This window comes from Eschscholzia californica, unplaced genomic scaffold (assembly GCF_041429995.1).
Source record: "Eschscholzia californica isolate CP2 unplaced genomic scaffold, dmEscCali1.0.p SCAF_4, whole genome shotgun sequence".
Classification (NCBI taxonomy): domain Eukaryota; kingdom Viridiplantae; phylum Streptophyta; class Magnoliopsida; order Ranunculales; family Papaveraceae; genus Eschscholzia; species Eschscholzia californica.
In genome coordinates, this window is record NW_028238461.1 from 3,971,968 (window position 1) to 3,994,007 (window position 22,040).

The 22,040-nt window shown below is 35.5% G+C and overlaps 5 protein-coding genes and 1 non-coding gene across 8 annotated transcripts; all 6 read right to left on the reverse strand.

The window, feature by feature from the left end:
- Positions 1–216: 216 nt before the first annotated feature.
- Positions 217–289, reverse strand: TRNAK-UUU (transfer RNA lysine (anticodon UUU)). Its single transcript has one exon. It is a non-coding gene; the product is annotated as a tRNA-Lys (tRNA).
- Positions 290–519: 230 nt separating this feature from the next.
- LOC147541709 (coronatine-insensitive protein 1-like) lies at positions 520–3,257 on the reverse strand. 2 transcript variants are annotated; one of them, XM_086672841.1, is made up of 3 exons: positions 2,595–3,257; positions 1,736–2,207; positions 520–1,631 (listed from the first exon to the last, which is right to left on the reverse strand). In XM_086672841.1, the coding sequence occupies exons 1-3, from the start codon at positions 3,083–3,085 to the stop codon at positions 813–815; spliced, it is 1,782 nt and encodes a 593-aa protein (XP_086528967.1). In that variant the 5' UTR covers positions 3,086–3,257; the 3' UTR covers positions 520–812. The 2 variants fall into 2 exon arrangements, with proteins under 2 accessions (XP_086528967.1, XP_086528968.1); XM_086672842.1 differs by having other exon boundaries at positions 3,009–3,202.
- An 821-nt stretch (positions 3,258–4,078) lies between these two features.
- LOC147541710 (sulfoquinovosyl transferase SQD2-like) lies at positions 4,079–8,193 on the reverse strand. Its single transcript, XM_086672843.1, has 11 exons — positions 7,534–8,193; positions 7,107–7,173; positions 6,774–6,844; positions 6,577–6,694; positions 6,298–6,371; positions 6,122–6,177; positions 5,962–6,045; positions 5,598–5,685; positions 5,440–5,517; positions 5,068–5,124; positions 4,079–4,817 (listed from the first exon to the last, which is right to left on the reverse strand). The coding sequence occupies exons 1-11, from the start codon at positions 7,866–7,868 to the stop codon at positions 4,325–4,327; spliced, it is 1,521 nt and encodes a 506-aa protein (XP_086528969.1). The 5' UTR covers positions 7,869–8,193; the 3' UTR covers positions 4,079–4,324.
- A 444-nt stretch (positions 8,194–8,637) lies between these two features.
- Positions 8,638–12,796, reverse strand: LOC147541711 (26S proteasome non-ATPase regulatory subunit 7 homolog A). 2 transcript variants are annotated; one of them, XR_015239643.1, is made up of 11 exons: positions 12,536–12,795; positions 11,601–11,693; positions 11,404–11,485; positions 10,510–10,606; positions 10,246–10,321; positions 10,070–10,128; positions 9,777–9,899; positions 9,504–9,561; positions 9,323–9,408; positions 8,880–9,100; positions 8,638–8,798 (listed from the first exon to the last, which is right to left on the reverse strand). XR_015239643.1 is itself a non-coding variant. In XM_086672844.1 (10 exons), exons 1-10 carry the CDS (start codon positions 12,720–12,722, stop codon positions 9,029–9,031), a joined length of 933 nt encoding a protein of 310 aa, XP_086528970.1. In that variant the 5' UTR covers positions 12,723–12,796; the 3' UTR covers positions 8,638–9,028. The 2 variants fall into 2 exon arrangements, 1 of the variants encoding a protein (XP_086528970.1); XM_086672844.1 differs by having other exon boundaries at positions 8,638–9,100; positions 12,536–12,796.
- A 772-nt stretch (positions 12,797–13,568) lies between these two features.
- LOC147541712 (eukaryotic translation initiation factor 3 subunit F-like) lies at positions 13,569–17,377 on the reverse strand. Its single transcript, XM_086636729.1, has 6 exons — positions 16,809–17,377; positions 15,763–15,842; positions 15,266–15,495; positions 14,787–14,908; positions 14,561–14,674; positions 13,569–14,027 (listed from the first exon to the last, which is right to left on the reverse strand). The coding sequence occupies exons 1-6, from the start codon at positions 17,028–17,030 to the stop codon at positions 13,938–13,940; spliced, it is 858 nt and encodes a 285-aa protein (XP_086492855.1). The 5' UTR covers positions 17,031–17,377; the 3' UTR covers positions 13,569–13,937.
- Positions 17,378–18,585: 1,208 nt separating this feature from the next.
- Positions 18,586–21,361, reverse strand: LOC147541713 (uncharacterized). The gene is made up of 3 exons (XM_086634822.1): positions 20,955–21,361; positions 19,169–20,734; positions 18,586–19,004 (listed from the first exon to the last, which is right to left on the reverse strand). The coding sequence occupies exons 2-3, from the start codon at positions 20,575–20,577 to the stop codon at positions 18,752–18,754; spliced, it is 1,662 nt and encodes a 553-aa protein (XP_086490948.1). The 5' UTR covers positions 20,578–20,734; positions 20,955–21,361; the 3' UTR covers positions 18,586–18,751.
- Positions 21,362–22,040: the final 679 nt, after the last annotated feature.

Here is a 22,040-nt window from a genome sequence, read left to right on the forward strand (position 1 = left end):
TCCATTCATGAATGGTGGTGGTCTGCAACATAAAAGGTCTTAACAACTCCCATGTTCACCACCACATGGTATGAAAATGTGATTTTTCCAGCTAAAACTGGCTGCAACATTGTCTTTTTAGCCCTAGAAAACAACCTCTCTAACCCAACAAACTATATATCGATCGGTATGGGCCATAATAATCACAAACAATCAAAATAGCATTGACAAAATGCTCGCCGTCTGTGGGAATCGAACCCACGACCACACGGTTAAAAGCCGTGCGCTCTACCAGCTGAGCTAAGACGGCTGATACACAATGTAATGTACTATAACCAATTCATACGGTATTGGTTTCCGAATCTGTACAGATTGTAGCATAACCAGTCAAGTAGTTCTGTATCCCAAGATGTCAAATCCTAAGAGGAATTTTCATATCCAAAGACCAAAGTTATCTTAGATATCTATGAACCTTCAATTTCAACTTTTTAAAGATTTTCATATCAAAGTAAAGAATTTCGATTCTCCCGGCACCACAAATGAACACAATTTGTGTTCTTGAAGTTATGGATAAGAATGTAAGAAATTGTTATACAAATTATCGTCAGAATTTTCACCCGATTTACATACTTAAACCAAAAAGGATGTGGAGCTTACATGAAGAAAAATATAAAGACGAGGATAAGAGAGTTAAACCCTTTGATACACTATGCACATATCCACAGCATCCAAGCTCAGCCAAAATGACTCCACCATTCTTGGCTATACAAGGCTGTTGCTTGATCGTAGAGGGAGAAAGTTCCTTATCTCCCTACTTCTCGACGTTTACTTAACTAAAATAATAATGAAGATGGATGAAGAGGAGCAACAGTATCTGGATAATCTGTTCTTTGGCCAGCGAGGGAGTAGTAAGCAAGAATCTGACCCGCGTGATTGAATACCAACTCCTCTCCATCGTCATTATTAACAACAACCTGTCTCGGATGAATGCACTCGATGTTCCAAAAAGGGCGAACCATGGCTAATAAGTCACTAGAAGTAGCAGACGTATTATGTCCTTGGACCCATAAGTATCTCAGAGAGATCAGTTTTCGTACAGCTTTAGATAAAGCTTTTTCACTGAATTTACAACCCCTTATTTCCAATTTCTGTAGTTTAGGACAGCCCGTTGAAAACTCGAGAAGTCCACTATCGGATTCTCCAACATTACCAAGACATAGGGACGTTAAATTCTTGCCATGCTGACCGATATATCCGAGTCCAGAATCAGTCAAGCCCCCGCTACATAGATAAAGAGATAACCTTCTAAGCTTCTGGCAACCCATTAACAGAGATCGGATTCCATTGTCAAGTGGTAGTTCTGTCATTCCACTTCCTTGGTCATTCAAGATTAGTCGAAAATCGCAGAGATTTTTGCAGAACTTACCCATCGCTTCAAGAGGTTCGTTAGTGATGTCAGATACATAGATAGTTAGCTCTTCTAGTTGAAGACAGCCTTGTGCTAAAGCAGATAGCCCTTTCTGTGAAACTACCCCTTGTCCTTCCACCATACCCTGCTCATCATCTGCACCTAGTTCAACCCTAAGCTTCATTAATCTCTTACAATTCTGAGAGAGGAGTTCAAGCCCTCGGTCTCCAATGACACTCCTTGTCTGTATTCAGGAAGGAACAAGAAGAACATAGAAGAGTTCATATATGAAGGCACAAGAGAGATAGCAGTGACAAAATAAGACCAAAAACAGATTGAGAAGTCTACCTTAAGAACTTCTAAATTGGGGCATCGTTGAATCAACTGACAATGGTCTTCTGTGTCCAATAACGCATAGAGAAGATCCAGCCTCTTGAGTCGTGATGCGAATGGAAAAATTATAGGCATTTCGTGCTTCGCCATGTAGCAGAGACCCAACCGACATAGCCTTTGAGGAAAAGAAAGTTCGGAATATCTATGTGGTTCTTCATTGAAGGAACCTCCTCCAAATTCCTCTAATGCAGTCGCAGCTTTAAAGAAATCGACTAAACCCAAGATTTCACTATCACTGATTTTTATGGAGGTTAAATGATTGCAGCTTTTTGCTATTAGTTGAAGGTCTTGGATGCTGATTTTCACAAGATCAGTCGAATAGAAGTTCAGTGTCTCGAGAACTGTGTTGTTCAAAGCAAGCTCGTGTAGCCATTTACCATCCTTCTCTTCTATAGTGCTATCTTCTAAAACAAAGGTCTTCAGACATCTGTCGAAGCAAATAAGTAATCTGTTATTATTAGCAGTATTACCGAGTTAAAGCGTATTCACTACTAAAGTCAATAACTATATGTCTGAAACAAAGAAGTTTCCCATGTGTATGAAGATTTAGTTTATGATAACGGATAGCATGTATGTGTTAGTGCGATAACTGATACTACATTTTTGGTAAATTTCATTACAGACTATCATCACTCACCTCATCCCCCCATTCACAATCAAGTGCTCGGGGACGAGGTGACCCTCAAGCTCATATAACAAAGTAGAAAAACCCAAGAACCCACATAAAACCCTAAATACAATTACAAGCAAATGTTAGTCAGAAATTAGGGTTAAATTAATGAAGCAATAATGGAGCTAGCTAGCTAGTTAGTACCTGCAAGATTGTGCAACAAGTAAAAGTCCATCAGTAGAAAAACCAGAGCACATATCCAGCTTAAGAACTTCTAAACTCGAACAACGAGAACGAATCAAAATCTCTAAATCATCATCTTTCACAATCATTCTTCGAAAATGAATAGATTTCAAACAATTAAAACTTTGAGAAATCTGTTGAATCCATGGAGTGACATATCCTCCCCAATTTCCAGGTATAAGATTAAACATAGCAGCTCTAGGTTTTCCTTTTAATTTTAGGGATTCTAAATTAGGAAACCTTTTCGTTAATCGATCAGGAGATGTAGTATAACATAAAGCAATATCAATATGTTTTCTTGTTAAAGAATCAATTTCATACCATTTACGACAAACTAAAGAAATTGAAGCTCGATCTTGAGGATCAGTAATATACCTAATTACTCTATCAAGAGCTAAATCTGGTACTTTACCAAAACTCGTCAATTTTTTCAAATTCTTCTGATTATCCATTTTCGAATTGGTCTGTGAAGTTTAATTGAATGAGAAAAGAGGGGAAAATGAGGAAACTAGGGTTTAATAATACTGTGAGTTTCCCATTGAAGAAGATGATCAAAATCTTATTAGAGCGAAACGCGTAAGGTAAAAAGTGGAAATTCTATAAAATCAACGGCTGCTTGTTAATGGTTTTTGACTTGATTAAGGGTTAAGATGAAGTATTTCTCTATCCACGTGTTGGTTTTTGATTTGATAAGAAGTCTGGTAATAGACGCCTACCAGGTATGACTGAAAGTAGGAAATAAAACGTGGTCAAAATTAGTTTGACTCACATAACACGTGTACCACTTTATCGTTTAATGGGAGTAGATAATTTCCCGCGGTTTCTCACCCTCCTCCACCAATTCTAGTGGTTTTTTGTTTTAGGGAGAATCTATAGGGGCCAATGTTTGCCATAGGCCCGCCTATCTATCAGGATTTCCAGACCGAGTTATCTAAGAGTAGTCGGACTGGACCAATCCCGTGTTGGGTTTGAACAGTCTAGGTTTCGGACTAGCCCGAGTGCCCAAGGGGAGTGTGTAGAAAATTGTTAGACAATTTCAAGTGATCAAACTCGTATGTGTTTTACAAAGGAAAATGACCGCCTGCTCGGACCGGAAAGTGTTTTACTTTAAGTTTGCCCGACTGGAGACGACTGAGATATTTGTGAGGTAGATTATCATACTTGTTCTATAAAAAATAGTAAAACCCTCTACACACATGGTTACCAGACACCCACGGGTTACGGGTACATCATACATGTAGTGGTTACCAGACACCCAGGTACATGTATGCTTCTAGCTTGAATCTTATTAAAATTACTGTCTATGATTAGAAATTGGTGGTATACATGTGTCTAAACTTTATTTGACATTTATCAACCACTAGTATTCTATCTCCAAATGGTGTACCTAATATTTAGTTTGTTGGCATCCAAATTACCAGTGAAAGGTGCAGAAGAATAGAAGATTACTAAAGTTACTGATAGGGAATTAACTAAGGGAAAATAAAAATAACAAGATTTTATGAGTTTACTAAATTTACAACAATAGAAACTCAAAGAATAATCTTCTAAACTCATAACAAATGCAATACAAATCACTAATTACAAACACTACAAAACCTAAAACCCTAACTTTTCTATCGATAAGTATCATAAAAACAAGCCAAGTTGGGAGTTCAGTTCATCTTACCATCATTGTCTCACATATGTACTTACAGAGTTACAGTTCGAGGTCGAAAGATTTGTTTATTAAACCACTGAAAGGGTTTAAGGAGTTGAGCTCTCTTTTTTCGCCAGAACCAAATAGCAGCATTATATTGTTCGTTCCTTATCTTTTTCGTGGCAGCTTTCCAGTCGTATTTTTCCATGTCTACTCGAGCTGCTCTCCCCATGGTTTCTCTTAATTCGGAATTATGTAACAGAGGAACCAATTTGTTTACACAGTCTTCAAGGTCTCCAGGAGTGTAAAGGAATCCTATTTTTCCTTCTTGTTCTTCTGGGATTATGTCTGGGATTCCACCTGCACGAACAGCAACTACAGGGACACCAGAAGACATGGATTCAAGGACGACAAGTCCTAGAGTCTCGGATTCTGATGGCATTATGAAAACATCTCCACTCGCGTAAGCTCGAGAGAGTTCTTCGCCACTTAACATCCCTGTGAATACTACAGGCACTCCGGAAAATATGTTTTCAAGCTCTGGCCTGCACAGTAAGAAAGAGAGAGAGAGAGAGAGAGAGAGAGAGAGAGAGAGAGAGAGAGAGAGAGAGAGAGAGAGAGAGAGAGAGAGGTTAATGTCATAGTTCAATACATGGGAAACATACCCGTCAGAAGGGAGAGTTTACAATTTGCATTGTTCATTTCGTTTATCCGAATAGTTAGAAGGAATACTTCGTTTCTTTGACCGAAACAAGTCTCACCATTGCATTTTTCATGTGGGAAAGAGTTGCTTACCTATATGGTCCATCACCGACAAAAGCAATGCGTGCTTCTGGAAGCCTATCCATGACCCTGTATCATAGCATGTTACATCAAAGGCTGAATCGAATCAAGCGAGGCATTAAAATAAAATCTAAAATGTATTGTATATGCATTTGGTTGAGTTTTCAGTCAACTGAAACTTCATTTGCTCATTGAGTTCAAGTTTGGTTTGTGTTTTTTGACCTAGACTTGTTAGAATGAAATTGGCGACTTCACTATCTATTCTAGGTTTTTGCTTAGAAAAGGAGATATACAATAAGTGAGGCAAGCAATATGCGTCAACAATGAATTTCAGTCAAAAATGTGAGAGGCTAAATAGAAAATGAGGAAAAAAAATAAACTTACTGTTTAAGAAAATCTAAACTCTTCTCGACTCCAAGTCTTCCAACATGGATTATCAAGGGTTTCTCAGGCTCGTTGTTGCTGATTGGACGAAAAAAGTATTTTAACATGTATTCCTAAGAAAATCATTATAGAGGTTGACATTGAAACAATTCCAATACCTCAGTAAACACCTCATTTTGTGACATCGGAATTTGGGGTGGAAGCTCTCTGAATCAACACCCTTATTCCAGAGACGTATTTTATTAGCTGAAACCAATACAGGAAGAAGAGGTCGGCAAACAACAGATCAGTACCATAAAAAAAGAATACATTCAAGGAAGAGGGAAGACAATAAGTAACAAGTTATGAAAACGTACAACATGTAAGCATTGATTTACTCGAATATAGATCCTTGCAGAAAGCAATAGAACCAATTTCTAGGAAATGATTGTATAAGAAGATAACGGAAATCTAACTCTAATAAGCGAATGCATGCTAGAACTGTAAAGGATGAGCGAGCTCTCAGTTAATGGTTACTTTTACCTGCCGTGACTTTAGCTGCCAAGAGATCCCTCGCAATAGCAACTGATGGAACTAGTGTTAAATCAGCAGCTCTGTGAAGAAACTCTTCACAAAAAACAAAAAATTGATATTAGCTAGTTACTCATCTGAATTAGTTAGCAATAAATCAAGATAAACTTACTTAAGATCATCCACATTGGTGTCACCAGCCAACTGAAAGTATATCTCGGAATATATCTGCCGTGACCGAAAAATCAATTCAAGTTTGACTAAATAGTTGTTTCAACAACTTGGAGGATACCAAGTTATGAATTACAGAGAATATGTATAAGGAAGATCTGGAATAGGTAAACTCACATTGGGACATGAGTGTGATATGACATCACTATAGGAACACATAAGAGTTTCGCAATGATAAGAGCACCAAATACCTATTCAAATATCGATGTTTTTGTTAGTTATATGAAGATCTTTTTTCAGAATAATAATAACGCGGAAGCTTCTATTAGTCTGAGGAATATCCCCCTAATAGCCCAAGCATTCCACGTCGTGAGGACGGACTCACCACCCCTGGCAGCAGAGGGACCTAAGAAAGTTCTTTCAATGACATGAAACAAAAACTTGCAGGAAAATTACCATAATTCCAGGTGATGATGCATGTATTATGTCAGGCTTGAACTTAGCAACCTCTGATATTATTCTTGGGCTGAGAGCTAATGAAAGCGGCACCTTATTATACAAGGGGCAGGGAAAGCTGAAAGAGTACGATTTTTTTTAACCCACTAGTAGAAGGATTACGAGCTTATACAATTTGGTACAGTAGAAGAAACTACCTCCTTGACCCAATCAACTTAGCTCCATAGAACTCCTCAGGAACTCCTTCATGGGTTGTTACCACCATAACCTATACTATGCATCAAGAACCTCATCATTAGTTCATGAAGTTAAACTCATTTGCCGGAAATCACTACGAGATCGACGAGTGACGAGTATCGCATACATCACTCGGAAATGAATTTGACGAAATTTTGACTCGAAGAGGATAAACCTCAATCCTACTATTCTCATGATTCATAATCTTAATATGATTCATGGCCCGTAATTGTTCGAAGCAGATTAGCATGTAAAAACATTGGATATAATATAGCATCAAACGAACGATTTACCTCGTCTCCCATTTCTCGTAGGTGTTTGATGAAATTCTGGAATCGGTTTTTGTACCCAGATATGTAACTGCAAAATGAAACTAGATCTCATAAATAACATCTACCATAATAATTAAACAGATCAAACTGAAATTGGGGAAGGTGGTTAGTAATTAGCTAATTCAAATATTGAATTGATGACATTAGAACCCATAATAATAATCTCCAAAAACTAAAACTGAAATCTATGAACAAAACCCAAATTTAATCAGAAACTAAACTAGTTAAGTTGAACTTTAACACTCATTGAAATTAGAGCAAGATTAAGCTAGAAGAAACTAGAAACTCCATCATTTCATGACTGAAAACCCCACTTGATTTTACAGCTAAAAGACATTTAAGAAATCAAGAGAAAAGGGAGTGAAGTGTTTATAGATAGATTACTGACGAAAAGGGAGAAGGCTCCACAAAAAGAGCAATCCGTCTAGGTTTAAAATTGACTTCTGTTTCATCCAAGACAGGAGGGTTATCTTCATCTTCTCCTTCACTAGTCAGTAAAGCTTCTGTAATTGACATTTTGTTCCTTAATCTCCCTTTATTTGTTTCAGAAAACTGCAGAAACCTAGTATTCTTGGAGTGAAAAGAAATGGGTTTTAGTCTTGTTGATGAAGGAAGAAGAGAAGATGAAAATCTGAGAGTTGAGGTAGTAGAAGAAGAAGAAGGGGAATTGGTGGTAGAAGAGAGAAAGAGAACCGGATTTATAGAGTGAGAGAGAGTATTCATGGTGGGTTTTAGTCTTGTATATTTGAAGTTTGTATGAAGTTAGAACTTAGATTTGATTTCCTAAAGAGAGTTGGGGAAGAGTGAAAAAGAAATCTAAATGAGGAAAATTCTGATGAGAGATATTCCCAAAACAAGAAAGAAGAATGTAAATGAGGATATACTACGATGCTTAGGATTGAAAAACCTCTCTCTCTCTCTCTCTCTCTCTCTCTCTCTCTCTCTCTACTATCTGGGTTGCTGGGAGATGTGGAAGGAGGGTAATTTCAGCGGGAGTTAGGAATCGTTGATACCCAACCCCACACATCTTTTTGAGCTCGTCAAGATCATCACAAAAAAAAAAAAAAGATCATCACAAAAATGGCAGGGGTAATCTTTAAGGGCGTCCTTTAAAAGTGTTTTGGCGCCCAACTTGGAGCTTGACTGCTTGTGAATAAAGGGGCGTTTTCTATAACTTCTGAAGATGGCACATTTTGTCAGTGGTTTCCTTCCAAGTGAGATCTGAAGTCTGATTGGACGTCTAAATTATCCCAAGTCTGTCTGAATAGTTGATTTGAATTCATCTGCAGTCTATTTGATATAGTGCAAATCAACAAGTTTGATTTTGACAATAAGAAAAAAAAGACTTGTAATCAGTAAGACAGGTTTTACACGGTTTTACGACTTGGTTACTTCGGTGTATACCAGTTTTCTTTAAAAGCAAAAGTTTCTTACATACATTTGAACAAGTAAATGCCCATTTGTTTGGGACAATTGGTAACCATTGACACAATTAGAAAGAAGAATACGAGTGTAAGACATCCCACTCATTCATTTTATAGATGTCTTCCTGCCATTTAACAGAAAACTCAAGTCTAAGTTTGAAAAGACAAATGAAAAAAATACTGTCAGACAAGAAACTGGGTTTCAGAGTATATAGACATCAAAGAGAGGCTTAAATTGTGTATCATCATCCATACTGCATTGCGAAACTACAAATAAATGAGTTTATCAAAAGTAGATCGTATGGGCAACCAATTTAATGTTATTACCACATCCTCAAGAATCTAATAGTTAACCCTGTCGAGAATGACACCAGTCTGACAACCCAAAAGCAATATATGTTTGGTTCAGCGACCATGATGCCTGATCTTTCTAATGGATGAAAACCCAAGCGCCCATTTCTAGCTTCCTGCTGCTGTTGGAGTAGCAGCTGGCTTTGAATCTTCTGCTTTCTCATGTTCTTTGTTGAGCATCTGGAATCAAGTTTTATTTGTATATTATGATTAGATAGAAGTTGAATATAACCCATGACATACCTACCAGACTATCACATAACAACAATTTGCAACCTTTTCTACAGATACTCGTTAAATGAAGTTCACAAATGAATAAAGATTTATCAACAAAAAAGGTCAACAGACTAAATAATGTGTCAAGATGAAGAAAGGGAATGGCATAATAAATTTCATAAGTACCTTATTATTGATCAGATTGTGAAGAGCGATAACACTTCGGATAAGAGAAGAGAGATATATAACCAGCATCATGTCATTTGTTTTAACTGCACAGTGAAGTTTTAAGAATAAATTCTCTCAAAAAGAAAGTTTTAAGAATAGATTGATAATCAAAATTGCTATGGACCATTGCTCTCTATACCTGCAAAAGACTTGATTAACTCGGTCACATTGAGATTTGGCAGTAGATTAAACACATCCTGCAAAAAAGGGATTGCAAAGATATCGATTCAGAATACACATTTATGCCCTGACTCTTGACAAGTGACCCGGGAATGTGATAAAACTGCAAAGTGGTAAAGAGGCAAGGTCGATCATCACAAAGTGTCAGTATCAAGAATTTGCTTCAAAACTAAAGAGAAAAATATATACATAGGCAAAACAACTATATAGAGGAGAACAAAGACAACAATACCTGCAAATGATATAAAATCTCGTGATTCAAAGGCAGTTTTCCATCAACGACAAGGTCAAGATAACTGCGTATCTCTCTGAGGCGTGCATCCAGCCCTTTCAAAGCAGCAAGTTTCCCAGTAACCTGTAAGGAATAAAAGACAATTGAATGTTTAGTTTACTAAGTAAAACTAGAAATTTTCGTTCTCAAACATCTATTTTTCATTTTATAGACTAATTTAGAGAATCATCATAGACTATAACTGAGGAAATAGATATGATAAGAGAATTTTTCAGTGAAGTAAAACAACAAACCTCTGTTGCAAGGGTGCTGATTGTAGTATCCTTCACATCCCTGAGTAAGTGCTCCACCCCTAGTGAAAGAGTCATATATAGAAGAGGAGATTAGAGGAAAATAACGAAATGAAGGGCAAGGGAAAATTTTGTAAAACAGAAGTCACTTGGACAAACACATAATAACATATGCATACCAATTTCCTCAACTTCATGGGCAGCGATTTCAGAACTCACGTGGACAAACACCTTCTGGCTTTTTTGAGTTGCATTCTGAAAGAAATTAACAGAAGTAATGCACAAAGGGTTACAGGATAAAAGAAGACAACATTTTTTTTGTTTACCACTCATATTTAGCAGGTTTAAACTTGATTCAATATGTATGGGCAATCAGTAAGAAATAAAGTTAATAACCAGCTGGAGACTGAACTGAAGCTATGCAATAGATCATGGATACCTACCTCTTTAACCTCTTCAACTGCATAATAAGCTTTAGTGGGTATCCCAAGTTCCTTCGGTTGGACATCAATAATAACCAAAACAGGGTTGGGAACATAGCTGGCAAACAAAAAAAAAAGATTTAAGAAATGAAAGGTAAATCTTAAGCATCTCTTGAGATATATGCACGATAGGCACAGGTAGTACACTACTAGAAGTGAGTCCCAATTTACTACTAAAACCTTTTGGGTAGCCGTGACTTGCAAAATAAAAAAGTCACCAATTTACTATTACAAATTTTTATATCATGTACACAAAATTTCAATGAGCAGAGTTAGTCATTAAGTTTTTGTATTTCTGAATGATCAGTAACTAGCAAAAACTTTTCCTTTCTATCTTTTTTTGTTGAAAACTTCTTTTTTTATCTTTATAGTACACAAAAGGTTGAAGACCAACTGACATCTTCATTTTGAGTCTTGAGAAAGTTTCCACAAGTACGACTATAAGCACCACAAAAGGAGGCAAATATGTTTTTTTAAATTTTTGGGGGCATTCTTTGTAATTTTGATAAGTGCATCAGAGAACATTCAATTTACATGGGAGGGTGAACAATGTCATAAACAACTCATATCAAATAACAACTAAATAGTGCAAAGCCGAAAAGCTCAACCGACACTATGAGTTCCTATGTTCAGTAATCAGTACTCTGACGTTCATCATAATGTAAGTTGAATTTAAACTCTGTGAGGAGTTTCAAGGAAATTACATTTGATGCTGAAGAGCAAGCTTTACTTAATTGTAAATGTCTGTTACTATTACTTTGAGACAATAGAAGCTAGATTGAGTCTTTTATTCTACCAGTGCTAAACAATGGCGATCTTAAACGTGTTTTAAAGGAGAGAGATTTCTGATCTTACTCATGGAATAATCCGTGAATGTCAAGGTCGTTCTCCCGCAGCTTAGGTCCAGTACTGTACCAGCCTACAACATGCTCCTTGGCTGGAATGACATATATTAATTAGTGAATGTTTATCAGTAAAAAGAGAAAGATATATGCGACGACAAAACCAAACAAAACATAACAGATCAACTCAAAAGTAAAAAAAAAAAATACCATTTATTCTCTTGAACATAGAAAACATAGCTTCATGGTAGTTGTGATCAAGAAACCAAATGCTTGGATCCTTATCATCTTCTTCAAAGGGCACTGAAAAGTTAACAGTTCAATATGTAGGAAGAAGTGAAGAACAATCAATGCACTACATAAACAATATATGAATGCTCTGAAACAGGTTCATGGGATTCAACATATAAATCATAATAAGAGACTGCAACTAAGTCAGAGCGAGGGCAGAACAGTGAGGGTGAAGCTATATTAGTTCACCATGAAACTGTCAGTCAAATTGATACTAAACTGGACCAATACGATAAATATGGATAAAAATCAGTGTATAAGTTTTAAAGCAAAATGTATCAATAGGCATGGGGATTCAGTACCTCAGCTGAAACTCTATGCTAACTAACAAATAATCAACTTTTCTCGATAACAAGTCTTAAAGCCACAAATACAGTAAACTTCGCAAATTATAGAGTCTAGTAACTAGTCAGTCCCTTAGACATAGTTCCATCACTCGAAATTCATTCCCATACCCAACAATATCGACATCCAAACCCCCAATGTCTAAAACCCTTTTCCTCAATTGTAAGAAAACTTGTACTAGTAGTTTATGAATGCTCAAACTATAAATCCCAATTTTAGTACCCAAACTACTCATCTTTCTTATAATGGGCACTAAATATCATCATCTAACTTGTTAGTGAAGTGAACTTCTACCCAGAAACAAACAAACAACGGATTTCCACAGTCTGAATGTCTAAATTAAAACGAACCCCCTGATTGTGATTCAAATATCCAACAATTGAAACCCTAAATATCAATCACAAACTAAAAGCATCCAAAAAATTAATATACGACCAAATTTGAAACAAAAGAGAGAATTAGAAAACCTATAAACAAGAATTAAAGAGACAGAAAGAGTAAATTCAAACCTGCATAACTATTAGTGATATCAACGATTCCTTTATGAGAACTTCCGAGTAAGACTCCAATAACACGTTTACGAGTATCTCTAGCAACCCTATTGTAGTTATCAACAATGCTGAGTAGAACAAGAGGATGAATAATCACTTTCTCGATCCCCCTTCCTGAGATCTGCTGTGTTTTTATTACATCCATTATTACTCTCTTCTCTCTCTCTAAATTTTTTAAAAACTTCAGAACTCGATCTTTCTCAGAAAAGAAAACCTCCTGCTCAAGAAAGCTCAAAACATTTATATAATTTGTATATCCGCGCCTCCGCGGTGATTAAGTAATGAGTTAATTCTTATTCGGTCCCTTTACTAGCTAATGGACTTGTTTGAATCTTATATTTCGACGAGTAGATTGTTTAACCCCCTATTTAACGTTAAGTTAAAAATCTGTTAATTTGTTTATTTTTCTCATTTCTTATTTTATCCTTTATTCTTTTTTATATTATCTCTCATTAAAATTAGTCTTTCCCCAATTAATACCAAATTTTTTTTGTTGAAAGTTTTTTTTATCTTCTACTAGGTTTTAGGTATTGTTTCTCTTACTTTTTGTGTTATCTTCTTCGTTCTTTCGTTTTATGCTCTTTCACAAAAATCTTCACTGAAAATCAAGCTAGAAAAGTTGGAATATAAAACCACTTTTTGAATAAATTTTGAAAACTGAAAAGACCACTAAAATCACCAAATGATTTCTTGGGAGGAACCGAACCAGAATTACCCTTCCTACTAGGTTCTCCATTTTTCTCATCCTCTACAAATTGGATGAATTTCCACCAATCGATCTTTTATCTGCATTCCACGCAATATCCAATCCAAAATACCTTTCGCTTACTTGCTTCCTCCTCCTTTTGTTGTTGTTGCTGCTGCAAACTCTTTTTTGTCTCACCCGTAACATTTAACTAATATGAATGGTTTTTAAATCCATTGAAGTTAAACAATTCACATTTCAACAAATTAGACACAAATCATGATAAAAGAAAATAACAATAATAAATGAATGGCAAAAAATTCTATATCAAAGTTGATATAATTCCTTGTGGCACTATTGAGCATAATTTTTTACGAAAATAAAATCACACAATCCAACCAATGACTCCTATAATTGCAAGTAAAAAACTTGTATAGTTGCATCCTCAACAAAATCAACATCTATCTACCCATTAAAAAAATTGGCGAAATTTTACAGTCTTCACCTAACAAAAAAAAAGCATAAGCTGCCTGCTCATCTTTGCAGAAAAAAAAAAGCACCAGCTTGAACATATAACAATCACTACAACTATTGAAAAAACACTTGCCCAACTTAACACCCGGACTCTATTTTACCTAGCTCTCACTGATAAAGGACTATATGATCAAATTCAGATTACAGGATCTGAGCCGCTGTATTCAACTTTTCTGCTAAACTAAGTTGAGTTCTTGTAAGACTTGATAAATACAGTAGTAGCAAATTGTCCTGAAAATATAATAAAACACGTCAGTACGGAAATTGTATAGAAAAATATGAAAATAGGAGAATATACTAATGGTGTGTTTGGATGGCGGAATCATGAATCCGCGGATTCATGAGTCCTTGGAATTCATGATTCCACGGATTCATGAATCCAAGTAATATTTTTGGCTTGTTTGACAACTAAGAATCCTATGATTTATTATTTGAGTATTTTTAAACGTCCTTAGAAAAAATATGATTTTTTTTTTTAAAATGATTTTGTAGAAGGAAATATTTTTTTGTTGATTTTAAGTTTGAAATTTAGGTTCATTAATCCAAAATCCTATCAAATCCTAGGGGGTAGGGTGGGATTTTGGTCCAATACAAATTTTGGAATTAGGAATCCTTAGGATTCAAGAGTCCTAGGATTCTTGGTAGCCAAACAGACCAAGGATTCATGATTCCTACCAAATTCCACTTTTGATAGGAATCCTACTTAGGAATCCTGCAACCAAACACACCATAAAGAAACTACATAAGATTATTAGTTTTCTTACTTGGATACTGTCGTTGATGAGTTTATCGAAACCTCCGGGTGATATTTTTGGAATAGAAGCTACTGTGTCTAATATGGATTTCCCAACGTTATTGTCAGGAGCAACACGTTGTTCCTGGAAAGAGAAAATTTTACAAAATTTGAACACAGGGAGGTGAAGAAAGATTAGGATGATGAAAGAGAGAGAGGGAGAGAGAGAGAGAGAGAGAGAGAGAGAGAGATCTAACCACGACATCATCAACATATTTTGAGACATCGTCGATCAGAGCAAGTAGTCTTTCCATCGAGGCTTGCGTTCCTTCCAAATCATTCGGGAGCTTGTTCACCATTGTGCTCTTCAAAATATCAACTGAAAGTACAGATTAATCAATAATTGAGAAAGTCTTCCTTTCAATCAAAAGACTCTTAGTTATGAAAGAACAAAAAAATGTTTCAAGTAGGTTTCGTCCCAATGAATTTTCCCGTAGGTAACATTCACATTTCGGATAACTGATAATTCATAATAAATCGACATTTAACTATACTAAATTGCCGATAAGAAATGATATTTGAACTTTTAGAGTACTCAAATGCTTGTGTTAGTGCTGCAGCCTGCAAATTTTGTTTTGTTTCGGGAGGTCTAAAAGCCCAATTACAAATCTAGAAATTAAGTAAGCTCATATCAGTAAACAAATTGGAAAGTTAAGAATGAGGCTAAGATACACACATCCAACTCGTTCCGCTTCAAGCATGCGAAGATCCAAAGGAATTTCCTGAAATTGTGCTGCAAGTTGGTGATCTCCTAAAGTCAAATTAATTGAGACAAATGCTTTGATGCTAGCTTCACCATTCTTAAAACCTGTATCAACAGTTAAATGAACTGGATTTTGTACTTCTCTTGAATAGAATTCATGAATCAACGCACTCCCGCCTGAGACCCCAAAGCCAGTCGAATACCTGCCCGTAGTTGGCGTGGCACAAATTTATTACTAGTAGTAGCTTTTAGATTATTGAGGATAAAAGAGAACATTCAACAAAAGCATGAGAGTTTTCAACAACAAAAAAAGCATGATAGTCTTCGTTCCACAAAAAATTAAAAAATGGCAAGCTCCCCCACATATCAAAACTCTCGAGCACAAGTAACATGCTAATCAATACAATAAACTAATAGCAAACTAGGACTAAGAGAGTCCAAGTATAAACCTAAGAAAGAAGTGAAGTTACCATCCAACAATGACTTCCTTAGGGTTCACCTTTTGGTGAGACAATAGCATGTTATGATGATATTCAATATCCAAAGCAACCTAACGTCATTGAAAAGAGAACGAAATAAAGCGTAAGGTCAACTCATAAATGTTATTATGATCTGAGAAATTAAACGAGAAAAAAGGAAGAAGACAATGAATCGACGCTATTGTATCAATCATCCAGAAGAAGAAAAAAAAAAAGACAAACAAGATATGCAAGTTAGAAAAGATAACTACAATAACCTAAACTCTAATTATTTCCATTTCATGACATAGAAATGGAGATATTAATGTGCAGAAGAGCTTCAAGTTCATTAACTCTCGAAAGTTTATATAGGTGATTTAGTAGTTTCAATGATTTAGCACTACTCTAACAGAAGTGATTAGTGATTACTCGAAAACGTAATCAAAATGAAGTAAGCAAAGAAAGCTTTTCCACAATAAAGATTTTGTTTATGATGTTAAAGCCCACAATATTCGAATCGCTAAAGCATTAAGCCTGCGTGATGATTACAACTAAAAAGTGAATTATATAAATTTAAACTCGAATTCGTCTATCTACTCTAATATTAGGAAATCAAAATGGAATTTCCGTCTTGCATGTATGAAATATAAGTGGGACATTTCAAGTATAGGAGTTAAAATGCAAGAAATTTAAGAGGAAAAAAGAATGATCCTGGAATTTAATTATAACATGACTTTACCTAGAGTAAATTTGTACATAATGTGTAAATGAAAACTCATCAAACCAGAAACAAATTGGTCTCTAGAGTTGCACGAACTAGAGTGATTTCTGGCTGAATAACTATACCTAATTTAAAGAAACAAGCTTGGAAAATCGCAATTAACACAGTTTTTTGTTCTGGATTCAATAAAATCCAAATACTTCCTACACAAATAAATAAAATTCCCTAAATCCTGATTATCCTCATGGCATTTAAACCCTAACACAAATAGACAATTCCAAAGTAAAAAAGAGAAAAATATATATAGAGAGAGAGAGAGAGAGAGAGAGAGACAAACTTGATCAGAAGATTCGTTATGAGGAACAGCATAGGAGTTACGAATTTCAACAGTACCGTCAGGAAGAACAGAACCAAGAAGAGTACCAATTACTCTCTCTGCTTGATCAGGACGCCTAACGTAACAATCACAAATGTTGAATATAACTACTGGATGAACTTTGGTAGATAAACTCGTCGACAAAGGAAAGAACTGCAACACTGTTTGATCTCCTCCTGTCATTTTCGATCGATCTTAAGAAAACGCAGCGAGGAGAGAAGAAAACAGAGGAAGTCGAGTAAACTAGGGTTTCAAGTAGAGGAGAAGACAGAAGGAAAACGATGGAAAAATCGTAACCGTTAGATGAAATGACTGACAGCTTACCAAGTACCCGGCTATTTTAGGTGACAGTTTAGGTTAAGTTTTCAGCAACGCTGTTTCTACCATTTAAGGAGTAACATTTAATTAATGTAGCCAATTATACCAACAAAGGCGTTGTTTCTCTCTATATTTTTCACTATCATTACTCTACCATTGGATTTGGAAGAGTGAGAGAGACAAAGACAGTCTTTTCGGTATAGTGACATTAACCATTGCCATAGGTAGTCACCCGTTCACAAAGAATTTTGTCTGACCCTTTCTAAACGGATTGTGAAAGTAAGACTTTTTACAGGTTGTTTCAGATCATTTTTTTACATGTATGATGCACAATAAAGAGGTCGAAATTATATGCAAATTTTTATGTAGGACTTAGGAACCATCTGACCGGCCTCGCGTGTGGCTTGCTAACAAGGGACAACCCCTTATAATTTCACTTGTCCAAATATGTCTCCAAAGCAAGATTAGATTTGAAACCTTCTTAGGAGACCATAGTTGGCTAATGTTCTGGTATATGTAAATGGATGCCTTAAGCAATAATAGAGGGTGACCCCAATCCCCATATGACCTACTACAATGATACTTGTGTCATCAGTCCTTCCTTAGATAACTTCCCAACTTACATGGAGATTTGAAAACGTTCCATACATTTTTAGAGACGTTTTTCAGTAATCCAGCTGTGGCACCAACACTGTTTCAAATATTTTATCCACTCGTTATAGACAAAAAGAGTGACTGGATAGGGAAGAAAATGGAACAATGTAGTTCACCTCCTCTTCACGTGGTTGGAACCGTATCTTATGCTTTTTTCTTTGTGCAATGAACCCTATCTTATGGTATTAAATTTAGTTTTTCATGCTCCAAACTATCTCCAACTCCAAGAAACGCCAATCTAACACATTAATTGCCACGTAAAAAGGTAAATAATACTTGTTGACTGTTAAGACCGACCAAAATTAGTACTATTATTTCTTTTTCCCCTAAAAAGAGATAAATATACTATTCCAATTTCCAAATCAACTTCATAGCTCCCAGATACATGCATTCACTGACCCAAGCCCCAACAGTAAGTGACATACTTGAAATAATAATGAATCGTTTCATTTGCGAGGAGATGAAGAAATTCTCGTGTCTGGTTCTGCATTGGTGTTTTTGACCGCTAAGCTAAACTTAGTGGGCTACTGCATTGTTCTTAGCACACTCAAATTTCATGAGCTATCCATAACGTCTCAAAAGTTTTCAAACTTAAATTAGCACCTAATAGTTCAAGTTTTAGTCGCTCTCCGGAACAATATGGGACTAGAAATATTGTCGGCCTCAGCTATGATAGGTGGTACCGTTAATAGGTTGTTAAGTACAAGAGACATTCTCATCAAAAAGTACAAGAGACATTTCAACACACAAAAACATCATCCAAATATTACTTGAAGGAGTAAAATTAGATTTTCTATTTACTAGCTTTTTCTGTTTTTGATATAATTTACTGAACCTTTTTTTCCAGTAAATATTTTGATAAAAAGAAAGTTGAAGATAGAATGGAGTGAAATTTAATGGTGGAGATTTCTAGTAACATTGTTGAATTAACTTCAAGCATCGTTAATAGAGGAAGAAGAAGAGTTTAATGGGTAACATGTATCTTCACCACCTGTGTTCCATAAGAAATTAGCGTAGTTTGACGCGTAAAATGCGTTGCTTGGATCCATCGATATTGCTTCCAAGAATGCTTCTTCGGCAGCACCCATGTTATTTCTTGCTACCCATAAGAAACTTCCGTATCTATTCAATGCTTCTGCATCGGGTGCTTCCACTTTTACTGCTCTCTTGAAATACTCTTCCGCTCTGTATCAATCAATACAAATCAAAACTTGTTAATTAGAGCATCTCTAATGCAAAATTCACAAAAAAAATCTAATTAGCTTATGTATCAAGTCTCAATTGAAATTCTCTCTCCTATATGGTTAAATCGAGTGTCTCTAATGTAAGTGAGAGAATTAGATATTTACCTGTCATGGTCGTGGACAACAAGGTAGAGAAATTGAGCGTAGTTAGAAAGAAGAAGAGGATTCTGAGGCTCTTGAGATAAAGCAAGCTGGTACAAAGTATCAGTCTTGTAATAATCCGAATAATCTTCTGGTTCACTCTCCACTGTAACGGGTGATACGAGACGTTTCATTGTTTCTTCATCTAGGGTTTCATCTCTTATTTCTCTTTGCATCTTTGAAGCTTCTTCCATTATTGAATTCCACAATTTCAACTCTTCTTTATTCCCAATTAATGAAACTCTAGATGATGATGAAGATGATATTTCATCAGGTATAATCGAACGGTGGAGATTTGACGATAAAGATTCATCACATCTTCCATCTCCATTACTATCAGTTCCACCAGCAATATTAAACCTAATTTTTCCACCACCGCCATTGTTTCCTCCTACTGAAGTTGATGATGAAACAGAGAAAGTTTTAATCGATGAAGAATCAAACTTCGATTTATACTGATTTTGATTTTCTGATAGGATTATGTTTTCTGTGATCGCCGCCGGAGAAGATGAATATGGAGTTGCAGCAATCGCAGTATTATTTGCCATTGAATACACGGTGAAATTTGCTAGAAGAATCATAACAGACACCATTAAAGTCGGTGTCTGAGAGAAAACTTGTTGAAATAACCAGACAAAAGATGCATTTAATTCTCTCTCAACACGAGAGAGAATTCCTTGAAGATCTTCATAATAGAGATTCTCTCTCATTTGTAAACTATAACTTTGAATTTCTCTAATTATAAACACCATTGATGAAAAAGCTTTTTTAACTGAACAATGAACAAATTCTCTTGCTTCTCTTAAACCTTCATCAAATTGAAATTGATGATTCTTTTTCTTTATGATTCTAAGAGAAAAAGGAATATCAACACTTTTAGCTTTCAATTCTATAATTGCCGGAATAATTTCTTCTTCTTTTACCCAATCTGGTTGTTCTGGTTTTATTCCTAACCATGAAGGTTCAACCACTTCAATTTTTGTTTGATGAAAATGAGTAGAAATCTGATTACAATTTGAGGAGGAGGAATCATCAGAACTCGAATCATCTTCATCATCTGTTGATTGGTTAAAATCCGATGAATCGCCTGAAAGTTGAAATTTCAGAGCTAATTCTTGAATCTGTTTAGAGAATTCTTCATCTGAGAATTCATTATTTAAGCTTGCGGTACAAGAAGAAGCACTTAGGGTTTTGCCTCTTGATTTCAAATTCTCACAAGATCTAAACCTCAATAACTTCATTGAAGAATTTCCAAACAGAGAAGATCGATTGAAATGAGTAATGAAACCACTTCTTTTCTTTGAATATGGAGAAAATTGAGGAATAACTATCTGTGACCATTTCAAACAAGTAGTAGCAACTCTTACTTCCATGAGAGCTGATTTGATAGTTTAGAGAGAGAGAAAGTGGTTTATAGAGAGAGAGAGGAAGTGGTTTATAGAGAGAGAGACGATCGATCAGTTGAGTAAGTTTTTCAGATTTAATTTCAAATATTGTATTAGGAATTCATTCTTCAATATCACTCTAAATCTGCATCAACAAGTAAAAACTCCATTAATGAAAAGAAAAAGCTTATTTTTTCACTCTAAAACTCCATTAATAAACAGAAAACCTCATTCATCAAGTAGACTCATCCAATCCAACAAAAATTGCAAAAAGATGGAACAAAAAATTCAATAGGACACAAGTTACAAGATATCAAATCGAAAATCAGAAGAGTTTATAAGTAGAGAGAGATCAAATAGCTTACTTATTTGAACATCGACCGATGAGTTTCGAATTATCTCCGGTCAATCACCATCATCAGTGGCTTGTTCGTGTTTCCATTTCAAGAGGGCAAACTCTGTTCTTAAATCCAGATTACATGCCGCCACGATGGCAAGATATTTGTTCTTGGGGTGACTGACGACTATAAGAAGATAAGTTGTTATTGAGCCATAAGATTTGAGAATTTTTCATTTGTGACAGTCTAATCTAACGGATACAAATAGTTAAGTTTGTGATATTTTGAACGTCTTTTTCCTTCCTAGTTCCAACTTGCACGAATAAGAATAGTCCTCGAGATCTTTTGCTCGAATCTAACTTGAGGTGACTCCAAGTGAAATGCCCTATAGGATGTATCAAGGGGTTATATCACCACGATTATCTCACTTGGTTGTCCTGACCTGACCTGGTTTAATTTGTTATAGAATTGTGGAGATCAGATCTCCGCGTTACTGGTATTACCACTTGCTTTGACAGTCCATAACCTTACAGTCAAAAAATGTGTGGAACAAATATCACACTTTATGGCCTCGTGAACTTAAAACGCATTACGTTGAAAAGAATTTCACACTTTATTTTACCTCCTATGTGACCTTCAATTTCTATCCAACATGTAAACACAAGGAAGAAGGAAGTGGTTTCTTAACAAATTTGTCTAGCTAAATATAATTAGCATAGGTGTTCATTTCAATACACAAACGTGAGTTACATAGGTAAATTTGATATTTTTAACCCTTTTAATCTCCTTTAGTGCATTTGGATACATTACCAATGAGAGTGGAAGTCATGTCTGCCTAATAGATATGTGTCACTTATGCTCGAACACCTCAAAAACCAATGAACTAGAAAATAAGATATAATTGGATATGGATCCATCCCCAAAAAGTCCAAAATAAAAATTTAATTGAGTTATAAAGTCGGAACTTATTATCAAATAGGTAAAAACATCACTTTGTTTAATATATATTTGTTTTCCTCTCGTATAAATACACAAATGTATCGCCAATGTGTTGATTGTTTAGTGAATGTCTAGAAATATATACGAATACGTTTGTTTTGTACGCAACACAAA

What these genes read in the sequence shown, in the direction of transcription:
- LOC147541710 (XM_086672843.1), bottom strand. Translation starts at nt 7,868, where the DNA reads ATGAATACTCTCTCTCACTCTATAAATCCGGTTCTCTTTCTCTCTTCT. An exon ending in GTGGAGCCTTCTCCCTTTTC is followed by an intron (nt 7,174 to 7,533) that starts GTCAGTAATCTA and finishes TTCATTTTGCAG; the next exon opens with TTACATATCTGGGTACAAAA. An exon ending in GGCAGCTAAAGTCACGGCAG is followed by an intron (nt 5,686 to 5,961) that starts GTAAAAGTAACC and finishes TATTGGTTTCAG; the next exon opens with CTAATAAAATACGTCTCTGG.
- LOC147541711 (XM_086672844.1), bottom strand. Translation starts at nt 12,722, where the DNA reads ATGGATGTAATAAAAACACAGCAGATCTCAGGAAGGGGGATCGAGAAA. An exon ending in CAGTTGAAGAGGTTAAAGAG is followed by an intron (nt 10,322 to 10,509) that starts GTAGGTATCCAT and finishes AATTTCTTTCAG; the next exon opens with AATGCAACTCAAAAAAGCCA. An exon ending in ACAATCTGATCAATAATAAG is followed by an intron (nt 9,101 to 9,322) that starts GTACTTATGAAA and finishes ACTTGATTCCAG; the next exon opens with ATGCTCAACAAAGAACATGA.
- LOC147541709 (XM_086672841.1), bottom strand. Translation starts at nt 3,085, where the DNA reads ATGGATAATCAGAAGAATTTGAAAAAATTGACGAGTTTTGGTAAAGTA. An exon ending in CTTGTTGCACAATCTTGCAG is followed by an intron (nt 2,208 to 2,594) that starts GTACTAACTAGC and finishes TTGCTTCGACAG; the next exon opens with ATGTCTGAAGACCTTTGTTT. An exon ending in CCAATTTAGAAGTTCTTAAG is followed by an intron (nt 1,632 to 1,735) that starts GTAGACTTCTCA and finishes TCCTGAATACAG; the next exon opens with ACAAGGAGTGTCATTGGAGA.
- LOC147541712 (XM_086636729.1), bottom strand. Translation starts at nt 17,030, where the DNA reads ATGACAGGAGGAGATCAAACAGTGTTGCAGTTCTTTCCTTTGTCGACG. An exon ending in AATATGTTGATGATGTCGTG is followed by an intron (nt 14,675 to 14,786) that starts GTTAGATCTCTC and finishes TTCTCTTTCCAG; the next exon opens with GAACAACGTGTTGCTCCTGA. An exon ending in TCATCAACGACAGTATCCAA is followed by an intron (nt 14,028 to 14,560) that starts GTAAGAAAACTA and finishes TTATATTTTCAG; the next exon opens with GACAATTTGCTACTACTGTA.
- LOC147541713 (XM_086634822.1), bottom strand. Translation starts at nt 20,577, where the DNA reads ATGGAAGTAAGAGTTGCTACTACTTGTTTGAAATGGTCACAGATAGTT. An exon ending in GTTGTCCACGACCATGACAG is followed by an intron (nt 19,005 to 19,168) that starts GTAAATATCTAA and finishes TGATTGATACAG; the next exon opens with AGCGGAAGAGTATTTCAAGA.